The 16,503-nt window shown below is 37.5% G+C and overlaps 2 protein-coding genes across 2 annotated transcripts; one reads left to right on the top strand and one right to left on the bottom strand.

The window, feature by feature from the left end:
* On the bottom strand, positions 1-2,241 carry LOC136813292 (uncharacterized). The gene is made up of 2 exons (XM_067069810.1): positions 2,013-2,241; positions 1-1,583 (listed from the first exon to the last, which is right to left on the bottom strand). Exons 1-2 carry the CDS (start codon positions 2,239-2,241, stop codon positions 1-3), a joined length of 1,812 nt encoding a protein of 603 aa, XP_066925911.1.
* A 4,003-nt stretch (positions 2,242-6,244) lies between these two features.
* On the top strand, positions 6,245-13,026 carry LOC136813282 (uncharacterized). The gene is made up of 2 exons (XM_067069797.1): positions 6,245-12,594; positions 12,933-13,026. Exon 1 carries the CDS (start codon positions 6,245-6,247, stop codon positions 12,131-12,133), a length of 5,889 nt encoding a protein of 1,962 aa, XP_066925898.1. The 3' UTR covers positions 12,134-12,594; positions 12,933-13,026.
* Positions 13,027-16,503: the final 3,477 nt, after the last annotated feature.

The following is a 16,503-nucleotide window of genomic DNA, read 5'->3' as shown; positions in this document are numbered from 1 at the left end:
TTACCTGGCTTCTTGACGGTTAGCTTCTGCATCAGGTTGGTCCTGAGCAATCTCAATATTCAGATCAGGTAAATTAAAGTCTTTTAAAGACTTTCCAAATTGATTAAGCATTGCCTCAATATCAGCTAAAGCCATCTGTTCAGCCTGCAATTCAGTGTGTTGGCGTAAGAAGTCTTGCATCATAGCCTGTTTAAAGCTTTCCCAAAGCTCTCCAGGATTGTTTGGCTCACCATGAATAAGAATTGTGCAAAACGTTCTTCGAATTTTGACTGGTGTAGCAACATGGACCACTTCATTCAAAGTCTCCACCCAAATATTATCATCAGCTAGAAGTCCCCTCGCTAAACATGCCTCTCGAAAAGTTGGGTAAGTTTCTCCATCAAAAGTTCTTAAGTATTCAAAGGATATTGCACCGGGAACATGTAACAACAAAACTCTCAGAAAATATCTTTCACCTTCACGTATACTTGCATTGTACATCCGACTGATAACCGTCCCGTGCCCCCGTTCTCTGACCTTCCACCTGTTGCCATGTCTGGATTTAGTAAAAACATATTCATAAGGAATGTCAGGATATAAGATTTGCCTGGCTGTAGGATCGTTTTGGTTCAATAAAAACCAAGCAGTCAACATGGTTTCACTACCGCCAGCTCTCTCAGCAGCATTTTCTTCTTCACCCTGCCTAAAATAAACACGCTGAAAATTGGGTAGGTGAACAGCCAACCTAGTGACCATATGACTTTGAGTGTGCATAGGAAACGCAAATAAACGCCAACATGCTTCTGGAGCAGAAACATATCGTGCATCAAGAAAGGTTTTGATTTCATCATGATCTATTCTCTCTGCTATCTCAATATGAGCTGTATCATGGCCTTTGTAGATGTATTTGTAAAGATATTTGACAGCTTTAATGGACACGCAGGCTTCTAAGTTAATGTGAGCATTATACTTTTTGCACAAATAAGGACAATATGGCACAACCCATCTATTATCAAGATCAAGATTTCTCACCCTCACAGTGCGGCCATTGTCTGGTCTATAATATAAAGGATATCCATCCACATTCATAACTGTACCATCATTAAAAGCTTTTGGAAAACCTTTTGAGCAACTACCATCAACCATACATGGACTACGGTCATTTAAAACACCACAGGGTCCATGAATCATGTTTGATTTGATGATTTCATGAAGTTCAGGTTCAGTTTCAGGATCAGGCAACTGTGCACAAATTAAGCGGTCAATATCATCTGCATTTCTCAATTTAAATTCAGCTGCAAAATGAATCAAAATGTGTGCATGAGGAAGGCCACGCTTCTGGAACTCAATCACATCAACACGGGCAACAACCATTCCAAGAATACCATCCTCCATAATTTCTTTTTTCATGGCACACAACTTCATGCGAAACACTCGAGTAAGTAAATCAGGCCTGTCATGCGCTTTCTGATTGGGAAGTAAGTTCTCAATTACCTCACGCCATCTAGGATTACACGTGAAAGTCAAGAAAGTATCTGGCTTTCCATGCTTAGAAACTACAGCCCTTGCATCCAAGTAAAGCTGGTGCATAGCTCTGGGAGACCCTGAAAACGTCGAAGGCAAAACAATAACATGACCGACATTCAAGTTTCTTTGTTCTGCAGCATTTTCAAGATGGTCAACTAAACCTTGATAACATTCAGCTCATAATTGCTGCTGATTGTGACGAAGAAAGTCCAACCTTGAGCCTTCAACTTTTGTGTAAGCATCCACTAAAAATTGCTGAAATAGCCTACCTGAAAAATGAAGTGCAGAGAACCCCCTTCGAATAGCTAACCGATAAACATAATGTTCAATTTGTGTCACATGATTCCTGGTTCTTGTTGCTCTCTCAGCTACGTGAGGCATATTCATATCCCAGCCGAGATCATCTCTTGGAAAAAGTAATGGATAAATAAATGGATCAACTACGCTTGATGTTGATGGTATACTTTGCAAACGATGATTTCGCGGATAAACAACAACATTCCTACCGGCTGGTGGAGCACCATCTTCTCCTGTGAAGATGGCAGCCACCTCTTCATGTAAAGGTGCATTTCCACGCCTTTGATCATGTCCCTCTCTCATAACCATGGATACCCTAGAAACTGCACGGTTTTCAGCTACAGCACGATGTTGTTCCTCTTGTTCGACCTGTTTCATATGCTTAAAAGAAGCAGCATAAGGATTTACTGTTTCAAGAACATCCTGGATGAGAGCCATAGTGGCCCTATTACAATCAACTGCAGATGGATTCTGCATTCTCAAATCTAAAGCATGTGCAGCTTCAATGATATACAATTGAGCATATTGTGGTTGTTCTTCATCAGGAAAAGAGTACCGTAGCGATGACAAATTTGGCCACAAATTCTAAATGTTGGAGGACCAATACCTGGAGGAGGTCTCAAGTTGGCAGAAAAAGAGCCAAAAGCAAAAGAGTTATTGTAAATACGAATTCTTTTTCGAAACTCCTTGGCCTCATTTGAATTATCAGTGAAAAGATGTTGAAGTTGAGGTGGAAAAGGTTGTAATTGAGGCAGGGAAACTTTTCCTTTATAACAACACATTTCTTTCTCTTCTCTGTTGAGCTTCCTCGGGAGTTTCCATTGGTCTTCCCCTCCATGTATTTTCAGCAGTAGTTCTCCTACCCCTATCAGTAGGCCCCTCAACATCAATCAAGTCATTTTCATTATCTTGGTTCATTTGGGGGAGAGGATTTTTCCTTAAATCTGACCTGGGTCATGAGCTACCTAGGATATAAAAACAAATGATAATATACTTTAGACACAGCTCCAAGAAACAGATAATTTTGTTCGAGCATGCCAGTGATTCATTTCTCCAAAACCATTTCCATTTCTCATTTACCAAGCCAAAAGTTAACATTTCAGTCCAACAGTACCAGCTCCAGCAAAATCAAATTGAAAGTGAATCATTCTAATTTCATCAAAAAAATCAATAGAATTGTGACGGGTGTTGTGTTGTTCAGTATCTTGGTGGATTCGGCCACCAAAACACATTTGAAGAAAATCTAAAATGACCCCCTATTCTGTTTTCAGTTTTTTTAAAGAACCAATCAAAATCATTTCGCGAGTGACGGGTGTTCAATTAATGCGTGAGACTATAGAAAAGATATGATATTTCAAGAAAAATTACCCCCTATTATAGAAAACGGCGCGAATATTGTTTAACACATTTGTGGAGCAAGAACTGGAAGTCATCTTTTGGAAGAACAAAAACATTGCGTTAGAAAACGAAAGTAGAAAACACAGACAAACACACATACAGACTACCACTATTAATATATAGATATGTAATTCACCATTTAAATATTTAAATCATGAAGCCTTATGGGTCGGAAGAAATCATCACATAATTCAAAGATCAAAAGATCTAGTGGCTTTGGAGGTAATAATTTACAACATGAACTAGTTTTTTCTTTTTATTTGTTAACAACATTATACCAAAGAATGCTAGAAGTGAGACAAAAAGACCCCATAATTAAAACAGGGTCTGATTAAAAGGAGGAAAAATGATTAAAACATAAGTAATTCTAATTAATAACCCATTATACATAACCGCACACACACACACACACACATCAAACCATCCAGACCAACCAAACTTCTTCACCTCATTCTGAAATCGAACACATTCAAGAATGGCCATGTGAAAATGATTTGGGGGTACTATTATTTCCTCGATGACCAAATAGATGATAATGGGAAGGTTGATAAGTGAGGTAGTGGTCACATTTTCCATCAGTAATTGTTAAGATATTGCTATCTGGTTGGGAGTAACTTTTAATTTTATGATATATTTTATGTATTATCCACTTCTTAAATTGTCAACTTACCCCCGGTTAGCGTGGTCAAATGTCTTTATTTGAGCGGATATGAAAAATGTTACAACCCCGTGTGACCATGGTGCTGTTTTGATTGACCAATGTGTGGTGAGAAATATCTTCAACAATAGCAAAGAAACAAATAACCTTCCTCAATTCCTTTTGTGAATTTTACACAAGACATGTCTGTGCAAAAGAAACTCACAGAGAAAGAGAAAAAGTATCGGTACATTATTAAAACAAAAAACGAAAACATTGGAAAAAGTTCCATTTATCCATAGACATATGAACAGTGAGAAACTCGGGTTGCCATGGTTTCCTATTGTTTTTTGAGAACAATATGTCCCGAAACGATACTGTTAGAACTCATTCTCTTTTGCGCATAAACAACATTTTTTACTTATAAATTATGCCATTTGGGTTTTTCTTAGAGAGTGTTGCTTGCTTAACAGTAAAATTTAGCGGGTTTTCCTAAGTAATCAAATAGCAAATAATATGTCCATCTGTCAAGGGTTTCTTCTGTTTTCACTGGGAGAAAGAATTAGGAGTTTTCACTGATTACAAGAGGAGATATTCATACTTGAATATAACACTTCAGTTTTCGAGGTATTTCGTGTAAAATGAACTAATGTCTAATTAGAAAAGGGGAAATAATTTCCTTCTTGCTAAAATATTTCACATACTTTGTTTCCTATAAAAAGTATCATTTTCTATTTTCTTTATAAGCACATTTATTTTGCATTAAAATATGTTTCTTAGATTTAGATTTGTTTGTGATTGATGCTGCAGAGTGCTCAATGAAATCAGAGCCAATTTAAATTTTATTCCTTTTATTTTGGGATGAAAGATAACTTTTAAAATTTAAATTTGTTTCTTAGATTTAAATATTCTTATAAAAAAACGTTTCTCTTTTTATAATTAGTTTATAATTGGTCTGCAGTGATTTCTCACACTTGCATATAAGAGTTGATTTGTGTCATTTTTCTATTAATTCTTGAGAATACTTCATAGAGACAAGATGTATGTTTTCTTGAGAGGATGCAACAAATTTAATACACTTTTTTATTTTTGTTAATACACTTTACACTTGCACACACACTCACTGATCAGTCAACACATCAGTAGTGTTTTCTTTTGGCTATTTTCACCAGCTCACACATGTGGCCAATTTGGTAAGTTTCTTTTGCCACTCCTCTTTTTGCAACCTTTTTGCATGGCCACATTTTTGTTTTTGTTTTGCTTTTTGTTCTCCCATCAGCTCACCAGTCCAGTGTTGAGGCACAGCACTGGACTTAGGTTAGGGTAGATATTTTTAGTCTATCTTTCACTTTTACTTTATACTATTACATCATATAATTATACAATGAATTTGATAATAGTGTTTTGTCTTAAGACTTGTCTTTCTCTGAGCCATCTTTGGCTAGTACTACACTAGCCTCAGAACTTAGAAAATTTCTGTTTTGTTTTTTGTTTTTCTAGTCCTTATGTTTGTCATTTTTTACTTTTCTAGTTTGAACCTTCTGATATCAATAAAGATAGTTGACATGCTACCGATATTTTGATTGTTCCAAACCATTCCCCGCTCGTGTGCAGTCTGACACGGCACATTCAAACAAAGTGCACTGTATGTCTGGTAGACGAAATCCTCGTATCAACTACCGTATCTTCAACAATACTGGAGAGAAGGTCCCTCAGCCTTCAAGATCATCAGCCGATCACGTCAACTCTCGATCCTCAGCCGATCACGTCAACCCTCGATCCTCAGTCGATCAACTCACTTCAAGATCCTCAGCCGATCAACTCACTTCAAGATCCTCAGCCGATCAACTCACTTCAAGATCCTCAGCCGATCAACTCACTTCAAGATCCTCAGCCGATCAACTCACTTCAAGATCCTCAGCCGATCAACTCACTTCAAGATCCTCAGCCGATCAACTCACTTCAAGATCCTCAGCCGATCAACTCACTTCAAGATCCTCAGCTGATCAACTCACTTCAAGATCCTCAGCCGATCAACTCACTTCAAGATCCTCAGCCGATCAACTCACTTCAAGATCCTCAGCCGATCAACTCACTTCAAGATCCTCAGCTGATCAACTCACTTCAAGATCCTCAGCCGATCAACTCACTTCAAGATCCTCAGCTGATCAACTCACTTCAAGATCCTCAGCTGATCAACTCACTTCAAGATCCTCAGCCGATCAACTCACTTCAAGATCCTCAGCCGATCAACTCACACTTCAACCAATCATCAAATCTGTTGAGGTACATCAATTATCCTTACTATCTATTTTGCAATTACTTGAAGACCATTCCTCTTCACTTGAAGACATAGTATCTTCCATCGATTCCACCAGAGCTGGAACGTTAAATTGCTCTTCCAAAATGACATCCGTAATGAATGATGTCATGCTCATGTCCGAGCAAGTAACCGATATCGTTGATGAAGTTCAAGTGGATGGTTGTCCAATACCACAGTTAGATGAAACGCTTGAAAGACTTGAACAATTTCGACTCAAATTACGTCAATATCGTTTGGACGTTCTCAACCAAGACGAAACCATTGACGATCCCAGTCCAGAAGATGCCAAGCTGTTATCATTCATCAACTCGACCCTTGCTACCATCAAAGAGTTTGTCTTAAACTCAAATAATTACAAACGACAACTCAATCGAAGTCAAGAAAGATCTCTCAAGTCTTCTGATGATGCAAAGTACAAACGTATCTACATGAACATTGATTCCATCACCCAAAGTATGGCCCTCGTCAAGTCCAGTTTATCACCTGATTTCGACGCAATAAGTGATGCTCAACTCATCGAGCTGAAAAATTCTTCGACATCCCTAGCAACTACAGTCATCCAAATTTCGGAGAGGTATGAACGTTTACTACAATCAGATATCAACGACACAGAACTTCTCGATAAGTTAGACGAGATAGGCAAACAGCATAAAGGACTCTGTAAATCAGAAGCCAAATACCAAGAGATGCTCAATGACTCACTCACCACAAGAGATGTCTACAAACAACGTAGTTTCGATGAGTCCAAACTCAACATACGTCTTGACAAATTCTCTGGCTACGACAGTCCGATGGATATCTATTCGTTCAAAACAGCATTCGAAAAGATTTATCATCGTACAACCCCTCATCATATGCTTCCAGACCTACTGAAAAACAATCTACTGAAAGGTGCTGCCCTGTCACTCGTCACGACCCTAGATGACATTGACGAGATGTGGTCGCGTCTGAAGTCTGCTTATGGTGACACCAAACTACTCTTATCAAAGAAATTACATTCACTCACCGAAAATGAATCGCTCAACCGCAAACAAGATTCTGACAATCTCATCAACTCTCTCAACAATCTTATCAATATTATCAAAGAATTGATGAAACTTGCCGTCGAACACAATATAGAAGAACATTTATTCTACGGTGATGGCTTGAACCAGATTTATCGCACCATTGGCACTACCAGATTGACCAGATGGCTAACCTCAATTTCCAACGAAACGTTATCCCCCAAAACAACATGGTTGAGATTCATTAAGTTTCTCGAGAAGGAACTGCAGCTCGAACAACAGAAAGTACTTATCTTCAATTCAGTGGCATCCGATTCCAAGAAAAAGCAACCTCTAAAGAATTCAGACTCAAGAGGCAATCGAGGCAATCGAAATTCATCATCAAACAGCACCTACACTTCTGGTCCACTGCCGAATCCAACATGTTCAATCTGTGACAGTCCTGACGGCAGTGATGACCACATCGCAACCAATGGACCCAACAAGATGCAACTCATCCAATATTTCACTTGCAAGAAGTTCGTCGAGATGACACCTGGACATCGATATTCATTGCTTCGCAAGAAGGACTTCTGTCACCAATGCTTGTTCCCTGGTGCTGATGTTTCATCCGGAAGACATAGAGATGGGAGATGTCAAAGCACATTCACCTGTCCACATCCATCACATGCGAAGTATCCAATCCGCAAACATGTTCTGGTCTGTGAGGAGCACAAAAACTCACAGGAAAATCAAGATGTTCTTCAACTCTTCAAAGACAGATACATGAAGAGTGCCAACCTACCAAGATTTGCAAAGGACATCAGTATCTTTCATGCTGCCTTCCCATCCAACATTTCAACACCAAAGAAGGACGAGCACAGAGGTATCTATTTACTTCAAACTATCAATGTTAACAAGAATCGTATGACCATATTTTATGACAATGGATGCAGTGGTGTTGGTGGTACATCAACAGAAACCAACAATGGAATTTACAGCATTCACTTACCACTAGCTGATGGAAAACAAGCTTCAGTATGTGGGATCTGCATGGATGCTATTACAGAAACATTTCCACAGTACCCGTTGAGCGAAGTCATGAACGACATCAAGCAGTCACACATCGCAAGTGGCTCCTCTACAACTCTTCCAAAACCTGCACCAGTGGTTGGTGGCGACGTCCATATGATGATAGGTATGAAGTATATTCGTTATCATCCCAAGTTAATCTATCAGCTACCATCTGGTCTGGGTATCTACGAATCTGTTTTCAAGAACGCCGATGGTGGAAGGGGAGTAATCGGAGGACCCCATGAGATTTTTACAGCAATCCACCAATCCTACTTCAGTGAAGATCAAGCAATGGATTTCTTCACCGATCAATTGAAGCTCTATAAATGGGGTGTACAAATTAACCCTGATCTGAAGAGACTGTCCTTCACATCCAAACTGAAACGCTTTGACGAAGTTGAAACCACAGGAACAGAAATCACATATCGTTGTGTGAAATGTCGCAGCTGCAGGACATGCAAGGAATCAGATCATACTCATGATTTGAGCATCAGAGAGGAAGCTGAACAAGAACTCATAAACAACTCAGTATCCTTTGATAGCAAAACGAACACTGTGACTGCAACCTTACCACTGATTAAAGACCCTTCAAGATTGGCACCAAATAAAGACATTGCTTTAAAGGTTTACAACCAGCAGCTCAAGAAACTTTGCAAACCAGAGAACAAACAGGACAAGGATGACATCATCACTTCAGAGAAGAAGTTGGAGACCCTTGGTTTTGTCGCCTATGTCCAAGACCTTCCATCTTCACAACAAGAAATGCTGCGTTTAAGCAGTATCCAGAACTTCATCCCTTGGCGAGCTGTATGGAAGCCTTCATCCATCAGCACTCCATGCCGTATTGTCTTTGATGCTTCTCACCCAACAGCATCCGGACACAGTTTGAACGACATATTAGCAAAGGGAACTAACAACCTCAACAAACTACAAGATCTCATGATCCGATTTCAAATACACCCTGTAGGTATCCACAGCGATGTAAGCAAGATGTACAATACTGTCAAACTACACCAAGATCATTGGACATTGCAACGTTACCTATGGAATGAAGAATTGGATCCTACCAAAATTCCGAAAGAGAAAGTTATCAAAACTTTAATCTATGGTATTAAATCAAGTGGTAACCAATCGGAATTCGCTCTCAGACGTATTGCTGAAATGAACAGCCAGGAGTACCCTGAAGTCAACCAAATCATCCAAAAAGACGTATATGTGGATGATTGCATTACTGGAACTGACACCAAAGAAGAAGCTTACAAACGTGCTGATGAGCTTCAAATTGTAACATCCAAAGGTGCTTTCAATCTGAAAGGCATCACAATTTCTGGAGAAAACCCACCATCACATTTGACTGAAGATGGCATTTCCGTTGGTGTTGGTGGAATGAAGTGGTTTTCCAAATCTGACGAATTGTCATTGTCTATTCCAGATCTCAACTTTGCGCCCAAACGTAGAGGTAAGAAAAGTTCCAATTCAACCAATTTGATTCCTGATGTTCTGACACGTCGACACTGTCTATCAAAAGTTGGAGAGATATTCGACATAACCGGAAAGATTGTCCCATTGATAGCTGCAATGAAAATTGATTTACGAGAATTAACTGATCGCCAACTCAGCTGGGATGATGCAATACCAGAGGAACTGAGACCAGTCTGGTTATCCCACTTTGAGATGATGTCCGAAATCAATCATTTGAGATTCAAACGCCTTGTGGTCCCAGAAGATGCAGTCTCACTTGACGTTGAAACCTTGGATTTTGGTGATTCCAGTCAAACAACTATCTGTGTTGGCATCTATGCTAGATTCCTTCGAAAGGATGGAACATTCTCTTGTCAATTGGTGTTTGCACGTTCACGAATGGTTCCAAAAGATTTGACACTTCCTCGTGCTGAACTAATGGCATCGCTGATCAATGCTCATACAGGAGAGATTGTTCGTCGCTCTTTCAAATCCTTCTTCAAATCATCCACAAAATTCACAGACAGCCAGATATCACTACACTGGATATCAAATGACCAGAAAACCTTGAAACAATGGGTTAGGAGCAGAGTCATCGAGATACATCGTTTCACCACCAAAGATCAATGGTACCATATCAGGTCAAAACAAATGGTTGTTGATGTTGGCACTAGAAGAGGAGCAACAATTCATGATGTCAAACCAGAATCTCCATGGATCAATGGTCAACCATGGATGCATCTACCAAAGTCTGAATTTCCGGCAAAGCGTGTTGAAGAGATCACATTGGAACAAAGCGAACTCTCAGAAATCAAAAAGGAGTTATCCGTCAATCAATTCGAAGTCCACTTATCTACGACTGAATGGTTAGACGAATTCAAGAAACGCTACAAATTCTCAGGTTACATTATTGATCCTAATCAACATTGTTTTCAGAAGGTTATTCGAATCCTTACCTTTGTCATGAAGTTCATCAATCAAACTCGGAAATCTAAGCATTCTTCTAAGCCACCAAGTCAAGATTTGATGAAGGATGCAGAATCATATTTCTTTAGGAAAGGAACAATAGAAGTCAAACACTTCCTGAAACCACAACAATACCAGAAGATCTCCAGAGAAAAAGATGGTATTCTTGTTTACACCGGTCGAATTCTTCCCGAGCAAGAAGTATCCATCGTTGGTCAATTCACAACAGTGATGAAGGATCTCACTCGTTCGTCTTTCTGTGTGCCAATTCTGGAGAAGAACTCACCTGTGGCATTCAGCATTGTCATGGATGTGCATTGGAATCACCCAACAGTCAAACACTCTGGCATTGAGACAACTCACCGTTTTGTCTTGATGAAAGCGTACATAATCGAGGGGAGGCAGTTGGTGAAACAAGTGCGCGAGTCATGTGAGAGATGTCGATACCTCATGAAGCGGACAGTTAACATTGCAATGGGCCCAGTATCAGTTTCAAACCTGACCATCGCACCAGCCTTCTTCCACTCCCAAATTGATCTCTCAGGACCACATATGTCATATTCCCCACAACATAAACGAACGACTGTTAAGATATGGCTTGTGGTCTTCTGTTGCTGCTCAACGTCTGCTGTTTCGATCAAATTAATGGACGATTATTCAACACCAGCTTTCATGCTTGCTTTTACGAGATTTGCATGTGATCACGGATTCCCTGCCAAACTGCTCTGTGACGAAGGTACTCAACTTGTAAAGGGGTGCAAAGACATGAGACTGGACATTCGAGATCTGAAATCTCAGCTGATGACGAACAGGAAGATCGATTTCAAGGTATGTCCTGTCCAAGGACACAACTTCCATGGCAAGGTCGAGAGGAAGATAAAGGAAATCAACCTTTCGATAGAGAAAAATGCTCACAACCATCGACTCTCGCTGATGCAGTGGGAAACCCTTGGAGCAACCATTGCTAATACGATAAATAATCTTCCATTGGCAATTGGGAACATAACAGGTGATTTTGAAGTTATGGACCTTATCACACCTAATCGTCTTCTACTTGGAAGAAACAACGAAAGATGTCCTGATGGTATTATGTTAACAAGTGAAAATCGGACGAAAATTTTAAAGGAGAACCAGAAAATCTATGAAACCTGGTTTGAAGTTTGGTTACTCGTACACGTACCCAAGCTTATGAAGCAACAAAAGTGGTTTATCAATGACTCAATCAATGTTGGTGACGTTATCATATTTCGAAAAATCGACTCTATTATATGTCAGTCATATACGTATGGTCAGGTTGTCAGTTTGGAGCTTTCGAATGATGGTTTACCTCGAAAAGCGATCATCCAATACAGAAATGCTAACGAAAATGTCTTTCGTGAAACATCGAGAGCTGTACGTGGTTTGGTTGTAATACATAGAGCTGATGACTCTGATATAATGACTGGTCTTGGTAAGATTGCTACAAACATTGATCTTTCCACAAAGTAAATAATTCCCCTTTTGAGGGGAGTGTAAAATGAACTAATGTCTAATTAGAAAAGGGGAAATAATTTCCTTCTTGCTAAAATATTTCACATACTTTGTTTCCTATAAAAAGTATCATTTTCTATTTTCTTTATAAGCACATTTATTTTGCATTAAAATATGTTTCTTAGATTTAAATATTCTTATAAAAAAGCGTTTCTCTTTTTATAATTAGTTTATAATTGGTCTGCAGTGATTTCTCACACATGCATATAAGAGTTGATTTGTGTCATTTTTCTATTCATTCTTGAGAATACTTCATAGAGACAAGATGTATGTTTTCTTGAGAGGATGCAACAAATTTAATACACTTTTTTATTTTTGTTAATACACTTTACACTTGCACACACACTCACTGATCAGTCAACACATCAGTAGTGTTTTCTTTTGGCTATTTTCACCAGCTCACACATGTGGCCAATTTGGTAAGTTTCTTTTGCCACTCCTCTTTTTGCAACCTTTTTGCATGGCCACATTTTTGTTTTTTGTTTTGCTTTTGTTCTCCCATCAGCTCACCAGTCCAGTGTTGAGGCACAGCACTGGACTTAGGTTAGGGTAGATATTTTTAGTCTATCTTTCACTTTTACTTTATACTATTACATCATATAATTATACAATGAATTTGATAATAGTGTTTTGTCTTAAGACTTGTCTTTCTCTGAGCCATCTTTGGCTAGTACTACACTAGCCTCAGAACTTAGAAAATTTCTGTTTTGTTTTTTGTTTTTCTAGTCCTTATGTTTGTCATTTTTTACTTTTCTAGTTTGAACCTTCTGATATCAATAAAGATAGTTGACATGCTACCGATATTTTGATTGTTCCAAACCATTCCCCGCTCGTGTGCAGTCTGACACGGCACAGTTAAAATCTTAAAATCTGGGGGCTTTGCCTATAATGATTTTTATTTTTCAACATATTTTTCCCAAGGCTACATTGAATTTTAGATGTTTTGCAAGAAAAAGCATCACCGTCATTAAGTAATGAATTTGATATGTTTTTTTATAAATTTTTGTTGGCTTTTCCTCAGACATACTGGATATATGCAACAGTTTTGCAACTGGCTTAAATCCAAATCTATAATGAACATTTGTTTCATTTGTTTGATTTTGCTTTATGCGAATTCCTCTCAAAACCTCATCATAATGTCATCCATCTACCATCATAATGTCATCTATCTACCATCAAAATGTCATCCATCTACCATCAAAATATAATCCATCTACTACTCCAGGTTCATCTATGCATCATCTATCAACATCATCAGCATGCCAGCAAATTACCATCAGATAGATGATATATTGATGGGGTCTAGATGGCTTCCAAAGTATTTTTAAAAAACCTCATCTAATTACCATCTAGATACATCATCTATATACCAACTTAAGTTGGCCTTTGGATGATGAATATAGATGGTAGATAGATGATGTGTGGATGGTAGTTAGATGATGTATATAGATGGTATATAGATGAAGTATAGATGGCTTCTAGATATATAATCTAGATATCATCTAATTATGTTGGAATGAGCATCGTTTACATTGTGTTGTTGGTCTCGGTGACGATGGTCAATTTATACCTTCGCTCACTGCTATTAATAAAATCGTTGACAAACAGACATCAGAAATAACTATCCAACCGAGCAATGAAATTATTCACCAAAACGATCAAATTATACCCTCTATAGAGAATAACTTTCTATCTGAGAAACAAGACAGCAATGATACTCCTTCCCTTCCACAAGAAACTGATGATAAATCAAACCGAACCTCTTATTGGAAGAATCAAAAACAAGTCAAAAGAAAATCAAAGACTTTGGAAGAAGTCATACAGTCCCTTTCACTATTTTCTCCTTAAAAAAACCAAGTAATATGCAGTGTGGTACAAAATCATCTTAAATCCATTGATTCCATCCATGCTGGTGTGCTAAAGTTTTTGTAAAGTTTACTGTTAAGTTTTAATTAAAGTTTCCAACACTTTTTGAAAAGTTTTCATAAGCTTTTGTTAATATTTTATCAGTATTTGTTAATATTAGTGTTTCATTTATTCTAGGGTGTTTTTAGGTTGTAGATCAGCTTCTTGTGCATTTTTAAAGTCTTAATTGATTATCTATAAGTGGCAAAGACTGATAAAACTATAACACAAAGTATATTGTTAAAATATTATCTTCAAGTCTGTTAACATCATTTGAATTCTATCTTTTTCTAATTCTGCTCCATTGATACTCAAGATTTTGTTAATATGCAAACAATTGGTAATTTTTTAGCCATTTATATCATTTTTGATAGTATTTTAACATACTTCTTAATTAGTGTAATATTTACAAGTTAGTTTTGGTTAAGTCTTTATATATTTTTGTTCAAGTTATTCGAAATTGCAGCTCTGAGTATAGTTTAAAGAGATATGTATCAAAACAAAGAGTTAAAAATAAACGACCCAAATATTTTTTTCCCACAAATTAACATAAAAATTACCAAGTTTTGAACCTTAAATCTGTTAAAAAATTATCATTTCATTGTTTTTGGTTTCAAGGTCAAAGTTTTAGACTATTTTTTATAATTTCCCAAAAAAAGATCTTGTTAATAAGTTGTCTGTCGTTGTGACACAGGACCTCAACAGTGTTAAAGATTTATCAATTTTTGAAGATTCAATATTCACTATGTTCAAATAATTGATAAAAGTTTAACGCATGGTATCAATGTCCACAAGTAGGTCAAAATTGGTCTCGTATTATTGATTGTGTTCCTTTCAGGTTTTTGTTCTATGTATGTTAGAAACGTAAAAATAAATCCTATGTTAAGGTAACAAATATATAGTAGAAAGCTCAGAAACGTCAGAACATCAAAGGAAGAAGCCATTGTATATTATAATGTGAATATTTTTCAAACGATTTTCATTTAGCTGATGATTGTCGTAAATACAGGCAGCATGAAACTTTAAGTACTAAATAATAAATCAAAGTCTTTTATAGTAGAATAATGAAAAAATGTTAAAAATAAACTGAAAATATGTACAAAGCATAGTTAAAAACAATGTACAGACGTACTGTTTAAAAGTGTTTTTGAGCACAAACGAAAAATGAAAATAAATGCTGACTTATACTCAAGACTGAACATAGTTCATCTCCCCCTTTCTTAAAGGGGGATGAAAACTGAAGGGGGGAGATCAGAAATTTTCATGAAAAAGGGGGATGGCAAGCAAGGGGGCTTACATATATCTTGTAGATTATTTTCAATCACTTTTATGAAATTTGGTCTTCATGAAAAAAGGTTTTCTGTTAGAGTAGTTGAGTCAAAAAGAAGAAAAAAGTTTATTACTTTGCTTTGTCTCTCTAAGGATATTTCTTGTCCATAATCCTTGGGGATAGGCATTTTTATAGGTTAGGGGATGCCAAGAAGGGAAAATCAGGGACCCTTTCCGCACTATACTGAAGGTTCAGGCCAATCTCGCACTTATTTCTACCATATGTGCACATATGTAAAAATCATAAATCTGCCATATGCGTAGATATAAGAATCCGTAAATCTACCATATGTGTAGATATGTAAAAATCCATAAATCTACCATATTAGTAGTTACGGTATAAATACTATCCAGACAATCTAAAAGGAATGACAAAAAACTATTATTTTCCTTCTCCCTAGGCCCCGGGTTTGATTCAATATCCCCTGCTAAAAGAAGTAAACTAAGGTGAAAGAGAACAAAAAAGTATTGAATCCAAAAAAGATGGGAGTGATAAGTAGTAATATTAGGAAACCCCAAATAGCTTAATAATGTAAAGCGCAAACTTATACTTAAGTTAAGATAAAAATACTTACAAGAGTTAAAACTTCCTATGCACGCTCTATACTGCTGCAAGCTTATTCCCATTATAAGACATCTAGATCAACAAGCTCGTAACCAAACATTCTCTTACAAACATAGTGTTTTGATCTTCCCACTTCTTCCCTACCATTATTGTAAATTCTATTTGGATGCGTGGTCAAACAACCAAGGGAGATAATTAGGTATTCTATTCTTATTTGCTTCGAAAAAGGGAGATTTGCAAAGCAGCGTACGCGCCTTGCTGATCGACTGCGCGGTCCATCCAATTACTTAGGCGAACACGTCAAGTCAGCTCACATAACTTCTTATACGGTGGCCACCATTCAGATCTCTGATTCGCTTGGACCAACCAATAAGAATATCCGCATAATCATCCTCAGATGAGAATGCAGACGATCTAGGTAAACCAGGTAAACATAATAATAATAATTAAGAAACGTGCAATGCTACTACCACATCAACTATTTAAATGCAACATGTTACGAAAATATCTTCTACATCTAGCAACCCTG

This window comes from Clytia hemisphaerica, unplaced genomic scaffold (assembly GCF_902728285.1).
Source record: "Clytia hemisphaerica strain Z4C2 unplaced genomic scaffold, Clytia hemisphaerica genome assembly, whole genome shotgun sequence".
NCBI classification, from domain to species: Eukaryota; Metazoa; Cnidaria; class Hydrozoa; order Leptothecata; family Clytiidae; genus Clytia; species Clytia hemisphaerica.
This window is presented reverse-complemented; position numbering and strand designations above follow the sequence as displayed.